Genomic DNA, 21,598 nt, shown 5'->3' with positions numbered 1-21,598 from the left:
GGGCCCGCGTCCTGTCAGTGGCGTCGGAGGCCGGCGCTGCGGCGGCCGCGCCCTTCTGGTCCTCGGGCAGCGCTGAGGAGCCTGGGTCGGGCACGGCTGGCTGACGCCTCCGGGCAGCTGAGGCCGCCCGAGGAGAAGGCGGCGGCCGCGGCGGAGGCGCACGTCGGGCGGGCTCCTGGAGCCTGGAGGAGGCCGAGGGGACCATGTCCGGGAGGCGCTTCCACCTCTCCACCACCGACCGCGTCATCAAAGGTGCCTGGCGGGCCGGGCCTTCCTCGGGGACCCGCGGGAAACGGCCCTCGGCTGGGCGGCGGCTCGGGGCGGAGGGAGGCTGGGGCCGGGCTGCACCCACCCTAGGAGGGTTCGGAGGGGTGTAGACCGGGCCGGGCGGCAGCCTCCGAGAGCAGCCCCGCGGACCCGGCGTTTTCTGCTGCACCTGGTCAGGTGCCTGGCCGTCATTGCCAGGTTCCCTCCCGAAGGTTTCAGGGTGTAGTGGGGACTTCTCCCACCACCCCCAAAGGGCCCAGAACCCCCTTTTTTTTTGTCTTTAAGAAACGACTCTGGGGAAGCCATCAGGAGTGGTGTGGGCAGGGAACTGAGTCGACTCTTCCAAGTGAGATATTTAAGATGAGATCTTTATTGACACCCACCCCCCACCCTTTTTTTTTTAGGACGTATACCATGTGCCTTTTGACCCACTTTCTCTAGATCATTGCAAGTCACTGCTATTACTGAAATAAACTTAGTATGGGGAAGTCAGATACATCCATTATATGATGTTTAAAATAAGTTTACGGAGCTCTTGGCATGGTAATGGTATTTTATTTTGCCTTTGGTTATGAAGACTTGGAGAATGATGTTTTCTGATTCGAATGTGTACCTGCATTAGATTTCTCTTGTTGTTATAAGAACAAAATGTAAAGGGCTCCTTGCTTTCTAAATCTTGCAGGGTTTTAGGTTACAGTTGTTTCTGCCTTTAAACTAAGAAGATGGATTAAACATAACCACTAATTTACGTGCTGCTTTTATTCAGCTGTAAGACTTAGGCACAACCCTTCTCTCTCAGATTAACAATCGGTTTGACAGCGCTGTTTTGTAAGAGTAAGAAGAGAATAGACTTAGACCAACTATGTTAGTGGCGTCTGGATGCAGGGGTTAGCCTGACAGTGGGGAAAATTATTAAGATAATTTTCTTCTTTTTCATTTTGGTATTAGAGAAAGGCAACTAATATTGGTGACGGGAATACATTTTTAAAAAGTGAAACGCCTTATTGCATGTTCAGGGAGGGGGAAGAATTTTAGTGTATAACTTAGATTTTTTCCCCCATCTTCCCAAATCAGCCTCATAAATGTTAATTATCTATACTACATAATTATAATGGGATTTTTGAGATTTATCTACTTAGGATTTATCTACTGTCGTTAGAGATATAACTGAATTGTTCATCTAACTGACATCCCCTGAACAGCTAAATTATTTTGACCATGTAAATGTAAGTCTTCATATTAATAGTGTATAGCCTATAAGAAGTATAGGCTTCTCTTAAGAGTCAGAGTGTACTAACCATAACCTTTTTTGAGGAATCAAGGTCATCACTATGTACATTAATTTCTGTACTGTGCTGTTAATATGGCTGGTGCGTTCTGCTGTATAAAGGTGTTGGCAGTTTTGTCCTGTACTAAAATGACTCCTCACTGCTATACCAGTTCAGTGTTTTGTCTGCTTTTAGTTTCTCTCTCCAGTACTGTTTTCTGTCAAAATGTGCCCTTACTGCTTTCTAATCTGCTGCGTCTAAGCTGAAGTAGGCAGGGAAACCAGATAAGCCAGAACTGTGGGTCAAGTCAGAATAAATAGGATCTTAGTGAAGCTTAGTGCAGCCCTCAGGAATCTCACAATCTAATCACCATTGCACCATGTAATTTCCACCATAACATGTCATAAGATCAAAAGAAAATTAAAAATTTAAATGACCCTTAAATATAGTAATAAATATAGTAAAATAAAATGTAATAAAATAAAACAGTTAAAATGCAGGGGTTGGGAGCAGGCATGGTGGCTCATGCCTGTAACTCCAGCACTTTGGGAGGCCCATACGGGCAGATCAGTGAGGTCAAGAGTTCGAAACCAGCCTGGCCAACATGGCGAAACTCCGTCTCTACTAAACATACAAAAATTAGGCATGGTGGCAGGCACCTGTAATCCCAGATGCTTGGGAGTCTGAGGCAACAGAATTGCTTGAACCCGGGAGGCGGAGGTTGCAGTGAGCCAAAATGGTGCTACTGCATTCCTGTCTGGGTGACAGAATGAGACTCTCTCTAAAAAAAAAAAAAAAAAAAAAAAAAAAAAAGGCTGGGCGCGGTGGCTTATGCCTGTAATCCCAGCACTTTGGGAGGCCGAGGCGAGCGGATCACGAGGTCAGGCGATCAAGACCATCCTGGCTAACACGGTGAAACCCAATCTCTACTGAAAATACAAAAAATTAGCCGGGCGTGGTGGTGGGCGCCTGTTGTCCCAGCTGTTTGGGAGGCTAAGGCAGGAGAATGGCGTGAACCCAGGAGGCGGAGCTTGCAGTGAGCCGAGATCGGGCCACTGCCCTCCAGCCTGGGCAACAGAGCGAGACTCTGTCTCAAAAAAAAAAAAAAAAAAAAAAAAGTAGGGGCTGGTTTATTGCTAGGCATGCTTATGGTTAAATAAACCCTGTCATCATATCCTGCAGGATGCAAATTTGTTCTTTACCAAAATTAATTAGCACATATTGTGTACTTTTTAAACAAATTTTTTTTTTTTTTTTTTTGAGATAGAGTTTGGTTCTTGTTGCCCAGGCTGGAGTGCAATGGCACGATCTTGGCTCACTGCAACCTCCACTTTCCAGGTTTAAGCGATTCTCCTGCCTCAGCCTCCCGAGTAGCTGGGATTACAGGCATGCACCACCACACCCGACTCATTTTGTATTTCTTAGTAGAGATAGGGTTTCTCCGTGTTGGTCAGGCTGGTCTCAAACTCCCGACCTCAGGTAATCCGCCTGCCTCGGCCTCCCAAAGTGCTGGGATTATAGGTGTGAGCCACTGTACCTGGCCCTATTGTGTACTTTTAAGACTACTATTAAATAAATGAAATAGAAATAATTTCAGGTCCTTAGAATGTATGGATTTCTCTCCTATATAAAAACTTCAGTGTAAGAGCTTGACCACAGCATTTGTGGCTTCGTGGTGACTTATGTTGCTTTTTTCAGGGTTTTCCAGAGTTTGAAATAGTTGAAGAAAATGAGGTGTCACTGTGTGCATAGCTAAGGTCCATTGTATCGGGTACTGAACCTTGGTCTGATGCTATCTTGTTTAGCCAGAGCTGTCTGCATTTATTCACAGCTTGAAAGCTTTTTCAGAGGTGATACCACACCCCAGTTATTTTTGGTTCTGTCATTTCCTGTTAACTTTAAAGTGTACCTAATTGTTCTGTTTGAGCAGAATTTGGAGAAGAGTGGGTATGTGGGAGTGGTTTATATTTTAGATGTCCTTTAAACAGCAGCTTTCTTAAATTGAAGGATGTGGCTGGGCGTGGTGGCTCACACCTATAATACCACCTACTTGGGATGCTGAGGCAGGAGCATTGCTTGAACCCGGGACGCGGAGGTTATAGTGAGCCAAGATCGTGCTACTGTACTCTAGCCTGGGCGACAAGAATGAAACTCAGTCTCAAACCAAAAAAAATATCATTTATAAAGTAGGGTTAATAATACCTTCCCTGTCAAGCCTGGGTCATGCAAGTGACATAAAGGATGTGAAAAGGTCAAGTTAAGGTAGTACTTTGAAACATGATAATAGGTTGGTAATAGATTGCTTACTACAGAAGTGGTTAGTAGAGGTATCATTAACGTTTGAAAATATCAAAATTAGAAAGTATATGAAATTATAAGCTACGAAACTGTTCCTAGTCAGGAGAATACCTGTTCTACAACATAACGGATATGTGGGTGAAATCTCATCGGTAACAATGTAAAGAGACCAGCACAGTTCTGTCTGGTACTTCCCAGGCAGCAGATTTCTTCTCTATCTGTTGAAGGTGTTTATTTTATGTTTAAATATTCTTATGATTTTACTCGTTCATTAAATGTTTATTGAGTGCCCTCTGCAATGTACCCTAGTAGGTTGCTCATTCATTTCTTCTTTGCTTTAAAAGTAGCATATGTGGCCGGGCGTGGTGGCTCAAGCCTGTAATCCCAGCACTTTGGGAGGCCGAGACGGGTGGATCAGGAGGTCAGGAGATCGAGACCATCCTGGCTAACACGGTGAAACCCCGTCTCTACTAAAAAATACAAAAAACTAGCCGGGTGAGTTGGCGGGTGCCTGTAGCCCCAGCTACTGGGGAGGCTGAGGCAGGAGAATGGCGTAAACCCGGGAGGCAGAGCTTGCAGTGAGCTGAGATCCGGCCACTGCACTCCAGCCCGGGCGACAGAGCGAGACTCCGTCTCAAAAAAATAAATAAATAAAAATAAATAAAATAAAAGTAGCATTTCTGTGAGCCTCTAAAGCAGTATGTATGCACTGGGGCACCACTACTGGTATCTGAACCAGAGAACTAGGAACTCAAATGATTAAATTGTGATATTCTTTCTGCTTTATTTTTTTTTTTCTTGTTTCCAAGTTTCTTTTCCTGTTTAAGGACATGTTTTTTCTTTGACAGTGATTTTTATAAAAGCAGTTTATTTCCCTGGAATGAATCTTTTCAGAAGCAACAAGGAAATTTCAGTAGGAATTACATGACAAATACAGAGAATCCATTGTTTTATTTTGTTATTTGATGGCCAGATGGGGTTTAACAGAAAAGTCAGGTGCTGATACATTTCTCCCTTTCTCTTACAATTTACATATATTGTGTATTTACAGAGTACTGTACCATTTTTACCACACATGGGAGGCTACTGTTTCTTTAATATCATGGCACTGAGAATATTGTGCTTATGGCTTTCTTAAAATATTTTAATATTAGTGTGGACAAAAATTGCTATTTCCACAAATATACCCTAAACCCGATTTTAGTCTCTGGTACCTATACTTCATTTCTTTCCACAGCTCTCGCCCCATTCTCCCTTTTTTATATCGATAATGGATTTACCAAGGGTTTAAAGTTTTTTCTCTTAAATATAAGCTTAATCCTGCTACTTATAGAATTTGAAAATCAGAGAGGTAAGAAAAGAAAGACTTCATATTCCTTCCCAGCAGAAATAACTGCTTTTAATACCTTTGTGTATTTCCATCTGCAGGTATATTTTGAATTCAAAGGAAAATGGATCACACCTATTAAAGCTTTTGTTATGCAAATATTTCATACTATTTTAACATAAATATTGTAATTTTACCTAAATATTTCCATAATGGTTTCAGTCAGCCTGGAAATGGTTTCAAAGTGCTTATATTAATATTTTGGTTCTTTATATTTTCAGTGGGGCACACATTAATCACTTGATACAATACCAACCTGGAAGAAACATTTTCAAGTATAAATTTTCAATGTGAATATGTTTTAAAGTTGATATCTCCTGGATTTGTCAACAGTATTTGTTTAATTTATGCTTCATTTACCATTGTAATTAACAAGCTGACAAACTTTTGAAACTTTCAAAATCAGTACTAATTGAGATTCATACATCTGAGTAGAAATCTGGAACCTCTGAAAGGGCATTTTAATATAAACGCTTAATTTTTATTTTTATTTTTTTGAGCAAGGATAAAGTATTCTTCCTTACCTACATGTTATTGGTTGTGATCAAAGCTTTATTTATGGTCTGACATTTGATAATTAAGCTTTCTCTCTTTTATTGCATTTTAAAATGGGATTAAAAATTTTTTTTGCCTTATGTAATTTTTAGCACATCATAACTTTTACTGAAGTATATACGGGAAAATGTACAAATTATAAATGTACAGTTTAGTGAGTTTTTACAAATTTAGCACCCATATACCCATGTAACTGCTCAACCAAAATAAATAAATTACCAGAACCCCAGAAACAAGCATGAGTTCATGTTCAGTCACTGCTTTCCATCCCTAAATGGGCAACAGTGGGGAAAACATGACACTTGTAACCATTATTCTGGCTTCTAATATCATATTTGTAAAGTAACAAATATTTGTAAATCACATCTTACTGTAAAGTGAAAAACAAAAGGGATTCTTTGAGAGAAAAATGCCAAGGACTCATTACTTAAAGTGGAATAATTAATTAAAGACCTTTTCCTAAACATTTTTGGAAAAAGCTAATTTTTAGGACAGATATGGTGGCTCACGCCTATAATCCCAGCACTTTGGGAAACCAAAGTGAGTGGATCACCTGAGGTCAGGAGTTGGAGACCAGCCTGGCCAACATGGCGAAACCCAGTCTCTATTAAAAATACAAAAATTAGCTAGGCATGGTGGTGCACACCTGTAGTCCCAGCTACTCGGGAGGCTGAGGCAGGAGAATTGCTTGAATCCGGGAGGCGAAAGTTGTGGTAAGCCGAGATTGCGCCACTGCACTCCAGTCTGGGTGACAGAGCAGGTCTCAAAAAAAAAAGGCTGATTTTTAGACATATGTCTATTAGAGACAAAATTATTCAGTTAATTCTGGGATTTGTAGTCATTTTGGAGCTTTGGCTGCTACTTAATTGCTAAATGACTAATGGGAATAAAGGGATGTCTTATAATCATTACCATCCTTGGGTGCAATCATTACTAGACTATAACGCTCCTTTATAGTTTTTTTTGGTGGGGGACAGGGTCTTGCTCTGTTGCCCAGGCTGGAGTACAGTGGCGCAATCACAGCTCACTGCAGCTTCAGCTTCCTGGGCTCAGGTGATCCACCTCAGCTTCCTGAGTAGTTGGAACCACAGGCATACACCACTGTGCCCAGCTAATTTTTTTTTTTTTTTTGAGACAGAGTTTTGCTATGTCGCCCAGGCTGGAGTGCAGTGGCGCAATCTTGGCTCACCGCAAACTCTGCCTTCCGGGTTCACGCCATTCTCCTGCCTTAGCCTCCCGAGTAGCTGGGACTACAGGCATGAGCCACCGTGCCTGACCTAATTTTTGTATTTTTTATAGAGACGGAGTTTTGCCATGTTTTTGAGGCTGGTCTTGAACTCCTGGGCTCAAGTGATCCTCTTGCCTTGGTCTCCCAAAGTGCTGGGATTACAGGTGTGAGCCACTGCACCCTGCCTTTTACAGTTTTAATGTTAAAATTTAGCAGCCTTTTAAATTTCAAAACTGAGACCTAAAACTTTCAACCTAACCTAAGTGGTATCTTTCTTAGTTATCTTTATATTCTATCTAGTTATCCAGATGAATGTAGAAAGAACTTTTAGTTCCCCATATTCAGTTTTGTTTTATTGGCACATTAGATTATCCTGAAGTCTTTTAGTTTCTTAAGTCTTCATTTGTTGTTAGAAGAGGGTTTAACTTGGTAACTAGGATCTTTAAATTGGGCACAGAAAGATATACTGGATGGCTGGACAAGACAATGTATTTCTTTGATTATCATGGTTAGATTTACTAATTGGTAACAGTTAATGAAGGTTTTTTTGCAGCGTCTAGACAATGTCAGCCCAAGAGACTGAAATTCTAAATGAACAAACACTGAGAAATATTTGAAGAATTCATTCAATAATTACCTATGTAACATTCTTGCTGAAAGTGTTTAGTTTAAGCTGAGCCTAGTTATAGTAGTCAGACAAATCCAGTTTGTGGGCCTTTCTTTTTTTTTTTTTTTGAGACGAGTCTCGCTCTGTCCCCTAGGCTGGAGTGCAGTGTTGCGATCTCGGCTCACTGCAAGCTCCACCTCCCGGGTTCACGCCATTCTCCTGCCTCAGCCTCCTGAGTAGCTGGGACTACAGGCGCCCGCCACTGCACCCGGCTAATTTTTTTGTATTTTTAGTAGAGACGGGGTTTCACCGTGGTCTTGATCTCCTGACCTTGTGATCCGCCCGCCTCGGCCTCCCAAAGTGCAGGGATTACAGGCGTGAGCCAGTGCGTCCGGCCGTTTGTGGGGCTTTCTGTAGGACAGTTCGCCTGAACTCTAAAAATTTCAAAGTGATGAAAAACGAAACAAAACAAAAAGGGCAGGAAGACTATTCTAGATGAAAGAAGTTGAAAGAGAAATGACAGTGTCAAGCCTGGATTAAGAAAATAAAAACTGTAGAGGACATTTTGGGGATAACTGGGAAAATCTGAATATGTACGGAGTATATATTAGACGGTATTATATCATTGGTTTTTTTTTTTTTTTTTTTTTTTTTTTTGAGATGGAGTTTCGCTGTTGTTGCCCAGGCTGGAGTACAATGGCGTGATCTCAGCTCACTGCAACCTCTGCCTGCCGGATTCAAGAGATTCTCCTGCCTCAGCCTCCCGAGTAGCTGGGATTCCAGGCATGCACCACCATGCCTGGCTAATTTTGTATTTTTAGTAGAGACGAGGTTTCTCCATATTGGTCAGGCTGGTCTCGAACTCCTGACCTCAGGTGATCTGCCCGCCTCAGCCTCCCAAAGTACTGGGTTTACAGGTGTCAGCCACCGCGCCTGGCCTATGTCATTGTTAAATGACTTGAATGCGACGATATGGTATTATGGTTATATAGGAAAATGGATCTTACTTTTAGGCAGTACCTGATGAAGTATTTATGTTGAAATATCGTGATGTTTGCAGTTTGCTTTTAAATTGTTTTAAAAAAATCATTTGTAGAGAAAAACAAAAGTGGCAAAACATTTACTATGGTGAATCTAGGTAAGAGCATATGTGTGTTCATTTTATGATTCTTTCACTTTTTAAATAGATTTCAGTTTTTCAAAATGTAAAGTTGGGGAGAGCCAGGCATGGTGGCTCTCACCTGTAGTCCCAGCTGCTTGGGAGGCTGAAGCGGGAGGATCACTTAAGCCCAGGAGTTCCAAGGCTTCAGTGAACTATGATTGCACCACTGTGCTTCAGCTTGGGTGACAGAGCGAGCACCTATCTCTATTTAAAAAAGAAAAAAAAGTTAGAAAAAAAGTACAATTAAGAAATGGCTCAGCTGGGTGCAGTGGTTCATGCCTGTAATCCCAGTACTTTGGGAGGCCAAGGCGGCTGGATCGCTTGAGCTCAGGAATTCGAGACTAGCCTGGCAACATGGTGAAACCCCATGTCTACAAAAAATACAAAAAAGTAGCCGGGTGTAGTGGCCTGCACCTGTGAACCCAGCTACTCGGTAGGCTGAGGTGGGAGGATCACCTGAGCCAGGAGGCGGAGGTGCAGTGGGCCAAGATAGCGCCACACTCCAGCCTGGGTGACTGAGACCCCATCTCAAAAGAAGAAAGAAATGCTTTAAAACAGCTACAGCTAGGTTTAGGAAAGGCTGTCATCATATTTGAGGATTCAGTAGTGTCTTAATGGGGGAAAGCTGAAAAGAACAAAACGAGCCTTAAAGAATATTATAGCTGACATGAAGTGGAGGCAACTTGTTTAGCATAAACAGTAGTTGTTTCAGCTACATGATGGGGGTTGGAAAAACATACAGAAGTCAGTATGGGGAAAGAAAAGGTACTTAACTAAGGAGTAGAGAGAAGATGGGCAAACTAGAAGCGCCAGAGAATTGAAAGACGTAAAATGAAGAAAAGGAAGAAGAGGAATAGTTGAAAACTGCAGTTGACATCAATTTCATTAAGGGGACAGCAACACTATTTTGATAACTATTTTTTTTATTGAGACAAAGTCTTGCTGTTGCCCAGGCTGGAATGCAGTGGCGCAGTCTCGGCTCACTGCAACTTCTGCCTCCCGGGTTCAAGCGATTATCCTGCCTCAGCGTCCTGAGTAGCTGGGATTACAGGTGTGCGTCACCACGCCTGGCTAATTTTTTTTTTGTTGTATTTTTAGTAGAGATGGGGTTTAGTAGAGACCATGTTGGCCAGGCTGGTCTCAAACTCCTGACTTCAGGTGATGCGCTCTCCTTGGCCTCCCAAAGTGCTGGGATTACAAGCCTGAGCCACTGTGTCCGTCCCCCAGCCTACTTTAATACTACAGGTTGAGTGTTCCTAATCCAAAATCTGAAATTCTCCAAAATCTGGAGCTCTTTTGAGTGCCAGATGACACCACAAGTGGATACTTTCTTTCCTGACCTCATGTGATGGGTTGTAATCAAAACCTGGGGCCATAACCCAAAGTCTTTTCAGTGTCCCCGAGGAAAAAAGACCCTCCCAGCCCCCTTCGGTTGTGATATATCTTTTCCATGCACAGCATAATGATGATGTCCAGGCAACCACAGATTGACCACATAGGTGGCTGGGATAGTGACACATTTGCTTTTTGATCATTCAGTGTATACAAATTGGTTTTGTGCACAAAATTATTAAAAATATTTATAAAATTACCTTCATATTCGGTGTATATGAAACATAAATGAATTTTGTGTTTAGACTTGCGTTCCATTCCCAAAACATCTCATTATGTATATGCAAATATTCCTAAATCTGAAACAATCTGAAATCTGAAATGCTTCTGGTCCTAAGTCCTTTGAATAAGAGGTCATACTTGTCCCTAGAATGTTTTATATCTGTGAATGGGCTCTTTGCTTCTGTGCATAATTTTTTTTTTTTTTTTTTAATTTTTAGAGATAAGGTCTCACTCTGTTGTCCAGGCTGGAGTGCGGTAATGCGATCAATGCTCACTGTGGCCTCAAACCCCTGGCCTCAATTGATTGTCCTGCCTCATCCCTCCAAGTAGCTGGGACTACAGGCGTGTGCTGCCATGTCTGGCTAAATGTTTTATTTTTATTACTTTTAAGTTGTAGTGACAGGGTCTTGCTATGTTGCCCAGCCTGGCCTCAAACTCCTGGCCTCAAGTGTTCCTCGTGCCTCCCAAAGAGGTGGGATTACAGGCATGAGCCACTGTGCCTGGCCCTGCATAGCATCTTGTCCCTCAACTTGACCAGCTCCTGTTTATCTTTCAAGATTTAGCCAAGGGGACTTCTGAGAAGCTTTTTCTCCTCTGCTAAGAAGCTGTGGAGACTTTGAGAACATGGGCTTCAGTCAGACATACCTGGATTCAAATTCTGGTTGTTGTTTTGTTTTGTTTTGTTTTGTTTTGTTTTTCCAAGGAGATGGGGTCTTGCTCTATTAGCCAAGGTGAAGTGCAGTGGCACGATCATAGCTCACTGAAGCCTCAAACTTCCAGGCTCAAGTGATCCTCTTGCCTCATCCTCATGCCTGGGACTACAGGCGTGTGTCACCATGCCCAGCTCAGATTCTTTTAGTGATGCGTGACTTTGGATAAATCACTTACCCTTATTTTACCTGCATTTCTTTATCTGTAGAAGAGGGATAATGAAACTGGCAGTGGCAATCACATAGTGAGTGCTCCGTATGTGTTATGTTAGGTGCTGCTGCTGCCATCACTATCATCATTATCATCATCGTCATCATCATAAGAGTTGCTGTCTCCTACGAGCTCCCATAACAATCTCATTGCTTTGCAAATCGCTTTAAATGTTTTCTTGTCCTTTCTTCACAATAACTGCTCTGTTTAAGGGCAACCACTGTGTATCCTTAATGCTGAATGCAGTGCCTAACACATGCTTAGGTGCTTAGTAAATAAGTATGTGCAAGCATAAGAAGCTTATTTTATGGATGACAGTGTAAGAAAGAGTACAGACTCTGCTGATAACCAGCCGTGTGGCCTTTGAGCTTTGTTATTTATTTTCCTTGCCACAGGTGTGAAATGGGAGATAGTGCCTACCTCAGAATTTAAAGATTACATCTCGTGTTGTATGTAAAGTGCTTAGCCTAGTGCCCATAGGGGGTGGTTAATAAATGTTAGCTATTATTTTAAAAATAAATCAATCTTGGATCTTGGCAAGATTTGACAGCAGATCTATTTTACTTTAAGTGACATGTGAAATGAATATTTAAGAGTATTGTATTTTATATAGTCACACTTACATAGTTGCTTAGTGATTCAGAGTTCTGAGAAATGCATCCTTAGGCGATTTCATCATTATGCAAACATCATACAGTGTACAATTAGCCCTTAGTATACGTGAGAGCTTAGTTCCAGGACCCCCACATATACCAAAATCCCTGAATACTCAAGTCTAGAAGTTGACCCTGTGGAACCTGAGTATTCAAAAAGTTGGCCCTCTGTATTTGCAGAATTGGGTTTTGCATCCTGTGTTTGGTTGAAAACAAATCTGCATATAAGTGAACCAGTGCGGTTCAAACCCATGTTGTTCTAGTTAACCATACTTACACAAACCTAGATGTTATATGTATCTGCAAACCTAGATGTTACACAGCTGTATGGCATAGCCTGTTGTTCCTAAGCTACAAACCTGTGCAGCATGTTACTGTACTGAATACTGTAGGCAACTGTAACACAACAGTAAGTCTTTGGGTATCTAAACATATCTAAACCTAGAAAAGGTACAGTAAAAATACAGTATTAAAGATAAAAAATGGTCCACCTGTAGAGGGCACTTAACATGAATAGGGCTCGCAGGACTGGAAAATTGCTCGGGGTGAGTCAGGGAGTGTGTGGTGAGTGAAAGTGAAGGCCTAGGACATTACTGTACAGTATTGTAGGCTTTATAAACACTGCACACTTTAGGCTACGCTAAATTTATAAAATACCTTTCTTCAATAGTAAATTAGCCTTAGCTTACTGTAACTTTTACTTTATAAACTTAAAAAATTTTAAACTTTTTAACTCTTTCGTAATCATACTTAGCGTAAAACACAAACACATATAGCTGTACATACTTTCTTTCATATCCTTATTCTTATAAGCTTTTACTGTTTCTTATTTTTTAAAACTCTTTTGTTAAAAATGAACACACTGACCAGGCGCGGTGGCTCACGCCTGTAATCCCAGTACTTTGGGAGGCTGAGGCGGGGGATCACGAGGTCAGGAGATCAAGACCATCCTGGCTAACACGGTGAAACCCCATATCTACTAAAAATACAAAAAAAATTAGCCGGGCATGGCGGTGTGTGCCTGTAGTCCCAGCTGCTGGGGAGGCTGAGGCAGCAGAATGGTGTGAACCCGGGGGGTGGAGCTTGCAGTGAGCCGACATCGCCACTGCACTCCAGCCTGGGTGACAGAGCCAGACTCCGTCTCAAAAAAAATAAATAAATAAATAAAAAATGAACACACACCACACACATTAGCTGAGGCCTCCAGAGAGTCAGGATTATCAATGTCAATGTCACTGTCCTCTACCTCCACCTCCTGTCGCACTGGAAGGTCTTCAGAGGAATTAACAGGCATGGGGCTGTCATCTATGACAACAGTGCCTTCTCATGGAATACCTCCTGAAGGACCTGTCTGGGGCTGTTTTACAGTTACCTTTTTGGTTTTTTTTTTGTTTTTTTTTTTTGTTTTTTGAGTAAGTAGAAGAAGTATACTCTAAAATAATGATAAAAAGGGTGGTATAGTAAATGTATAAGCCACTAACTTATTTGTTGCAGTAGGTTTATTTACACCAGCAATACCACAAATGTGAGTAGTAGTAGTGCCTTATACCGTGATGTTAAGACAGGCGAAAACATCACTAGGTGACAGAAATTTTTCAGCTCCATTATAATCTTACAGGATCTCTGTCATATACATGGTCTTGTAGGCTGAAATATTGCTATGTGGCACATGACTGTTTTTTAACTTTAGTGTCTTAGATATTGAAAGGATTTAAACCTAAATTGCTTAAGAAGAAAAATGGTGAAATTTTCCTTTTCCCTAGTATAGATAGAATTTTGGAAGTGATATATTCATAAATATTTGATGAGTTCCTATTACATGCGGCACATTTCTGGTTATGCTTAGAAGGTTAAATACTGCTTGAAAAGTACTCATGCAGTGTAGCATGTAATAGCCTCTCAAAAATGTTACAGAAATTTAGAACAATGTAGTGACCTATGACTAATCCCACTGCAAAAGGAGCAGATGACTAAATTGTAGACAATACCTGGTGTGAAATGTTTGTTCCTTTGATCTGTAAATCGATAATCCTTTAATGTTTAATCTGACTGTGACTAGTGGCCTGAAGAGGTAAGACTTCTTCTGTGTTTTTATGTGTGTGCCTACATATGTTTTTTTCTTGTGACCTAAGGCTTTGTTGAAGTTTAAAATAGAGTGATTTTAATGAATGGCTGTAGTAATAAAGATAATTGGTGGGTTTCTCCATGGAAGCAAGTTGTATATTTTTAACTATTTTGCACTGCTTTATGAAAAACATATGCCACTATAGAAGTTATTGTTTCTGTTGACTATCACTGCTAGGGATTATTACTTAGTTGGTTCCAGGAGGCCCAGTTCTTAGCTAATACTTTGGAAGTGAATTCTGTGACTATCAAAGACCAGAAGGAATAATCTCAAAGAACCTGATCAGATCATGGAACTAAAATCACTTGTTCTAGTGAGGAACAGTTGAAAAGGCAACATAAGACTTTTGGTAATAATATTTAATGTAACTTATTTAGCAGTATTTAATTTGTTCATGATTGGCAAAGCAGGTGAGTAGATTAGGAAATGAGTCTGAAAAAGTAGGGCAGGCCTGCTGGCTTAAAATAGGAATGAAAGCAGTGAACAGAGATAGCTGTTTAGGCAAATCCTAGTGTCCCATGAGGATAAGACTACCACAATAATCTAAAAATAATAGCTTATAGGCCAATAACTTTTAAGGTTTATGTTCCTACTTACCACAGGTCATCACCTATGTGGCTGTTTCTCATTTATGGAGATCTACATCAGATTTTACTTGTGTTTACCTGAAAATACATATCGTTTATGTAGTTGGTGTATATTGTAGCATACAGGGTCTGACCTTGAAAAGGCTGCAGAATTTCTTGAGTGTACTTTAGGAACTTAGTTTTTCAAAATTTATTTAATTTTTATTTTGGTAATTATAGATTCACAGGAGGTTGTAAATAAAGAAATATAAAAGGAAGTCCCATACACCTCTCCCCTAACTCCCTTCCCTCTCTTTGCGGTGTCAGTATCTCACACCACCACAGTACTATACCAAAACCAGGAAATGGACATTGGTACAGTCCATAGAGCTTGTTCAGATTTCACCAGTTATATGTGCATTCCTGTCTGTATATGTGTGTTTAACTTTATGCAATTTCACATGTAGATAGCATAATTGCCAGCACAATAAGGGTACTCAACAGTACAGTAACCACAAGATTTAGTTACTTCCCCTGAATAGCTACACCAGTCCCCTTTCTCCACCGGAAACTCAGTTTTATAGTTTGGCTATTGTTTTTAATCATGTGCAAACCTGATTTGATTAAGGTTTTTGCTTCTGATTTGGAAGCCTTGTTAAATAATTTTTAATGAAATACAGGTAGTCTGAAAGCAACTGACACATGGTAAAAAGCTAGATTTAGGAACACTGAAAGACTTCTTGGATGCATAGGCTTAGAATGATTCTCAGCTATGATTTATTTCCTTCCTCCCTTCCTCTCTTCCTTCCCTTCCCTCCCTCCCTCCCTCCCTCCCTCCTTCCCTCCCTCCCTCCCTCCTTCCCTCCCTCCTTCCCTCCCTCCTTCCCTACTCTCCCTCAATATTCTGTAATATTGAAATATTTCATTTAAAATATACAATATATTATGTATATACCTGAAATTTTCTCCTTTCTTCCTTTTAATATACTTTCTATTTATCTTGATACCGAGAGTGCTGCTATAGCAAACACCTATTTATTTATTTATTTATTTTTAAGAATTAAAAAAAAAATTCACTGGATCTTGGCTCACTGCAACCTCCACCTCCTGGGTTCAAGCAGTTCTCCGGCCTCAGCCCCTGTAGTAGCTGGGACTATAGGTGCGTACCACCATGCCCGACTAATTTTTGTGTTTTTTAGTAGAGATAGGGTTTCACTATGCTGGCCAGGGTGCTGCTCCGGGCCTCAAGTGATCCACCTGCCTCAGCCTCCCAAAGTTCTGGGATTACAGGCATGAGCCACTGCACCCGGCCCAGGTCTCAACTTTCTCATACCCTTAATTGAGTTCTGTAGACATCTTTGATTTCCCCCTTTATAATCTTCCGTACTTACAGTCTGAACCATGCAATGTACTGCTTAACTATTCTGTGTTTATATCTTGTTTTACGTGAATTCTACTCAACTAGAGCATATGATTCTTCAAGGTAGAATAAATGTGTTAAACTTGTATATTTCGGCCAAGCGCAGTGGCTCATGCCTGTAATCCCAGCACTTTGGGAGGCCGAGGCGGGCGGATCACCTGAGGTCAGGAGTTGGAGATCAGCCTGGGCAACACGGTGAAACCCCGTCTCTACTAAAAATACAAAATTAGCCAGGCATGGTGGCACATGCCTGTAATCCCAGCTGCTTGGGAGGCTGAGGCAGGAGAATCACTTGAACCTGGGAGGTGGAGGATGCGGTAAGCCGAGATCGTGCCATTGCACTCCAGCCTGGGCAACAAGAATAAATCTCGGCCGGGCGCGGTGGCTCAAGCCTGTAATCCCAGCACTTTGGGAGGCCGAGACGGGCGGATCACGAGGTCAGGAGATCGAGACCATCCTGGCTAACACGGTGAAACCCCATCTCTACTAAAAAATACAAAAAAAAACTAGCCGGGCGAGGTGGCGGGCGCCTGTAGTCCCAGCTACTCGGGAGACTGAGGCAGGAGAATGGCGTGAACCCGGGAGGCGGAGCTTGCAGTGAGCTGAGATCCGGCCACTGCACTGCAGCCTGGGCGACAGAGCGAGACTCCGTCTCAAAAAAAAAAAAAAAAAAAAAGAATAAATCTCCATCTCACCAAAAAAACAAACAAAAAAAAACAACGCACACAATGTGAGCAGGTAGTGGGTACCAGATAAACATTTAGTTATTTAACTAGAATGTAATTACTGCCCTTGTATTTTTCCCTAGCACTTTCAAATGTTACTCAAAGAATCCTTCTAGCTCTTTGATACAAATTTTAGAACTTCACTATTAATAAATTTCAGCTGGGCTGGGTGGATCACCTGAGGTTAGGAGTTTGAGATCAGCCTGACCAACATGGTGAAACCCCTATCTCTACTAAGAATACGAAAATTAGCTGGGCGTGGTGGTTCTCAACTGTAATCCCAGCTACTTGGGAGGCTGAAACAGGAGAATTGCTTGAACCCGGGAGGCAGAGGTTGCAGTGAGCCAAGATCACGCCACTGCATTCCAGCCTGGGCAACAGAGCGAGACACCGTTTCAAAAAATAAATAAATAAATAAAATAAAAAACATACATATATCACTAATATCTAGGAAGGCTACCTATAGAAACTTAGATATATTCAGTTACTGATTGTTTTGTTTTTCAGTTGGTAATGTACACCCTTTCAGTGTTTGAAAGGATGACACTGGATAATTACATTTGAATTGTACACCTCCCCAACTGGTGTTGGAGAAACCAGAGGAGTTGATGATTTTATACATAGTTTTTCCTACCTCTTATTATTGAGAAAAGAGTGTTAATTGTGGTCAGTGAATTTCTTCAAAGTTTGCTGCTTTTAAATCAAATTAAGGAAGTCAGCAACCATAAGTAGAATTATATGTGGTGAAGAAGAGTTAGTAGCACATGTCATTATATGTTTTACATATCGAAGTTGACACCAGAAAGATACATTTGTAATTTTTTTTTTTTTTCTCTGAGACACAGTCTAGCACTGTTGCCCAGGCTGGAGTATAGTGGTGCAGTCGTAGCTCAAGTGATCTTTCCGTCTCCACCTTCACCTCCCAAGTAGCTGGAATTACAGGCACATGCCACTGTGTCCAGACCACTTTAGTGATTTATTTTTTTTAAAATCTCTATTCTCTTTTTAATATAGAGCTGCAAATTTCTTTTCTTTAGTGCAATCCATGTGTGAAATATGTGTTATTAGTTGTTACTAACAATATTTGAAGTCCTGAAGTTTTTGAATGATTTTGTATGTAAGATTAAAGTGGATTCATGGTTTCCACTAATAACCACTTCATTATTATCACTTTGTTATGTGTGTGTGTGTTTAAAGAGATAAACTTACAGGTAGTTTATCTAGAATTGTGTAAAATCCTTTCATTTTCATGAGAGAGTATCTTGCATGTGAATATTGTCATGTGTTATGCCTACATTGTTGGTTAGTTAGACTTAAATTTTAGTGGCCTCTCAGAGATTATTTTCATTCTAGTTCATGTCACATTACTTTGATATATGTATTAAGAAGAAGTACAAGAGATTGTTTAATGCATTTGTCTGAATGTTTGTGGCACCCCAGAATTTGTATGTTGAAATCCTAATCCCCAACATAATGGTATTAGGAGGTACAGTTTTGGGGAGGTGATGTTTTTATAAATTTCTAAAAGAAAATATAGGAAAAATCTTTGTGATTTTGGGGTAGACTATTTTCTTAGATAGGTCATCGAAGGCATGAACCGTAAACGCTGATAATTGGAGTTTTAAAAAATTAAAATCTTTTGTTCTTCTAAAGATGTTTAAGAAAATGAAAGAGCAAGCCACAGAATGGGAGAAAATATCTATACTACATTAGTGGAGTTTACTACTAAATTAAGAAAACATTAGAAGATTATTTATATAGTATAACTGATTATAAAATAATGTGTTTACATATTTAAAATACTAAGATATACATTGGTATCTTAACATTAGTTGTCTTTGGCTGGCGAGATTCTAAGAGTTTTGTTTTTGTGGTGGTTATTGTTTTTTGTTTTGTGCTCTTTATCTTTTAAAAAACTCTTTTGCCTCAAGGATGTAGTATCTTTGATTTAGAAAAATCTTTAAATAAAGATAGGATAGTTTGAAAGATTAGCAGAATGTTTACAACCAATACTTGATACTACATGGATAATACTTTGTTATTCTATTTTTGTAAATTCTGTGCTTGAAAATTTCAAAGAATTTTTTGTGTGTGTGTGTGTGTTTTGAGGTGGAATCTCACTATGTTGCCCAGGCTGGTCTCAAACTCCTGGCCTCAAGTGATCTTCCCACCTTGGCCCCCCGAAGCATTGAGATTACAAGCATGAGCCACTACTCCCAGGCAGAAACTTTTGAAACTTTAAAAAATAGCATAAAAACTTTTATTTTAGTCCAGGTGCAATGGCTCACATCTGTAAACCTGGCACTTTGGGAGGCTGAGGTGGGAGAATTGCTTGAAGCCAGGAGTTTGAGACCAGCCTGGGCAACATGGTGACACTCTGTCTCTACAGAAAATTTAAAAATTAGTCAGGTGTCATGGTGCATGTCTGTAGTCCCAGCTACTCTGGAAGCTGAGGTGAGAGGATTGCTTGAGGAGTTCGAGGCTACCATGAGGCATGATCAAGCCACTGCACTCCATCCAGCCTGAGTGACAGAGTGAGAGACCCTGTCTTTAAAAATAAAAAAAGAAAATCTTTACTTTGTTTATTTATTTTTTGAGACAGAGTCTCGCTCAGTTGCCTAGGCTGGAGTATAGTGGCGTGATCTGGGCTCACTGCAACCTCCGCCTACCGGATTCAAGTGATTCTCCTGCTTTAGCCTCCCGAGTAGCTGGAACTATAGGCATCTGCTACCAAGCCTGGCTAAGTTTTATATTTTTAATAGAAACGGGATTTCACCATATTGGCCAGGCTGGTCTCGAACTCCTGACCTTGTGATCCTCCCACCTTGGCCTCTCAAAGTGCTGGGATTACAGGTGTGAGCCACCATGCCCAGCTGAAAATCTTTTATTTACAGCACTTTATGAGCCATATTTAGCAAACATAGTTCCACATATGTAGTTTATTTTTAATGATAGGGGTTTTTAAACTTGAGTTTTAGTATAAATACACAGTATAATAAAAGTTTGTTTACATTAGATATGAAGCTAATTATCACCCCTAACTGCTGGCTGGTTTTCTAGAATTGTAGAAGCAGGTGGTGAATTTTCCTGTCTGCTGATATCCAAAACACTCTGATTCCTGGGTGTTCCAGCAATATTGGATGTTGGTAATACTACTGTTGGTCGATTAATTTATGATAGTATTATATTCATCTCTAAAGTCTAATTCTATTTATTTTTTGAGTAAATAGTACAGTAACATGGCATAACATTTTAAAAGGTATGTGGTAAAAAGTCTTCCTATCCCTAACTGTCAGCCGCCAGTTCCCTGCCATGGGACTGTTAAATCTCACCACCAAAGACCACCAAGAAAACATCTGTAGTCAAAAATAAGTTACGCTGATACAGCTTGCTGCAGGAAGGAGTAACATACATCAGAAGAGCTGTGGGACCTCTCAAAAGGATGGAGTTAGGAAAGAGGATATACAGGGTTTTAGGAGCTTTTAGTCACAGAGTGATGTTAGGATGAAGTTAGTAGTCTGGGCAGGGATTGGTTAGCATATGTAATTTGAGTGAGTTGCTGGAACAGTCAGTAGTTTTGCCTCTAGGACACACAAGTCCCTGAGGATTTACTGTTAGATCAGTTTGTGGTACTAGAACATATGGGTCTGGGTGAGCTGATATTAATGAAGGTTTGAGGCTGGGCACAGTGGCTCACACCTCTAATCTCAGTACATTGGGAGGCTAGGACAGGAGGATCGCTTGAGGCCAGGAGTTTGAGACTAGCCTCTTCAACTTAGTGAGACCTCAGTCTTAAAAAAATTTTTTTTTAATTAAAATTAACTGGGTGTGGTGGCACATACCTGTAGTCTTAGCTACTTGGGAGGGTGAGGGGAGGATCACTTGAGCCCAAGAGTTGGAGGCTGCAGTGAGCTACGAACATGCCACTGCACCCCAGTCTGGGTGACATAGGGAGACCCTGTCTCTTAAAAAGAAAAAAAAAGGTTTGAGCTTAGATGGCCTGTGATGCACAGTACATTGTTGTTTGGTTTGGTTCAGTTTATCTGTTTTGCAAGTACTAGTGCTTTTCTGCGTATCTGCGAGCAATTTGTAGTGTAATTGCAGTTTGGTTTCCATTTTTAATCTCTGTTTCTGATCATTCATCAGCTAAACTGGAACATTTACCTTTTAGGGAAGGTGATCAATCAGGATTTCAAACTGTTGTTTGATGGGTTGTGAATGTTTATGAAGCTTTGATGGTAGACATTTTGGCCTCTACAGGCACCAGGCCATTTTGTTCTTTTTCTTTTTTTCTTTTCTTTTTTTTTTGAGAGTCTTGTTCTGTCGCCCAGGCTGGAATGCAGTGGCACGATCTCTGCTTACTGCCAAGCTCCACCTCCCGGGTTCACACCATTCTCCTGCCTCAGCCTCCCGAGTAGCTGGGACTACAGGCACCTGCTACCTCGCCTGGCTAATTTTTTGTGTTTTTAGTAGAGACGGGGTTTCACCGTGTTAGCCAGGATGGCTTCAATGTTCTTTTTTTTTTTTTTTTTTTTTTTTGAGACAGAGTCTCGCTCTGTAGCCTAGGCTGGAGTGCAGTGGCCGGATCTCAGCTCACTGCAAGCTCCGCCTCCCGGGTTCACGCCATTCTCCGGCCTCAGCCTCCCGAGTAGCTGGGACTACAGGCGCCTGCCACCTCGCCCGGCTATTTTTTGTATTTCTTAGTAGAGACGGGGTTTCACCGTGTTAGTCAGGATGGTCTCAATCTCCTGACCTCGTGATCCGCCCATCTCGGCCTCCCAAAGTGCTGGGATTACAGGCTT

The 21,598-nt window shown here is 41.1% G+C and overlaps 1 protein-coding gene across 4 annotated transcripts in view; it reads left to right on the top strand.

Annotated features, from left to right (window-relative positions):
• Window positions 1-11: 11 nt before the first annotated feature.
• The window catches only part of LOC105482080 (protein phosphatase 3 catalytic subunit gamma), a 101,099-nt gene continuing 79,512 nt past the window's right edge, over window positions 12-21,598 (top strand). For all 4 annotated transcript variants that reach the window (XM_011741982.2, XM_011741980.2, XM_011741981.2 and 1 more), the window contains exon 1: window positions 12-252. In XM_011741982.2, the coding sequence (XP_011740284.1) occupies window positions 204-252 (49 nt within the window). In that variant the 5' untranslated portion in view covers window positions 12-203. The remainder of the gene's footprint in view (window positions 253-21,598) is intronic.

The sequence above is a fragment of the Macaca nemestrina genome, chromosome 8, assembly GCF_043159975.1.
Source record: "Macaca nemestrina isolate mMacNem1 chromosome 8, mMacNem.hap1, whole genome shotgun sequence".
Classification (NCBI taxonomy): domain Eukaryota; kingdom Metazoa; phylum Chordata; class Mammalia; order Primates; family Cercopithecidae; genus Macaca; species Macaca nemestrina.
The sequence above is the reverse complement of the archived record's forward strand: the minus strand, read 5'-3'. Positions and strand labels throughout refer to the sequence as shown.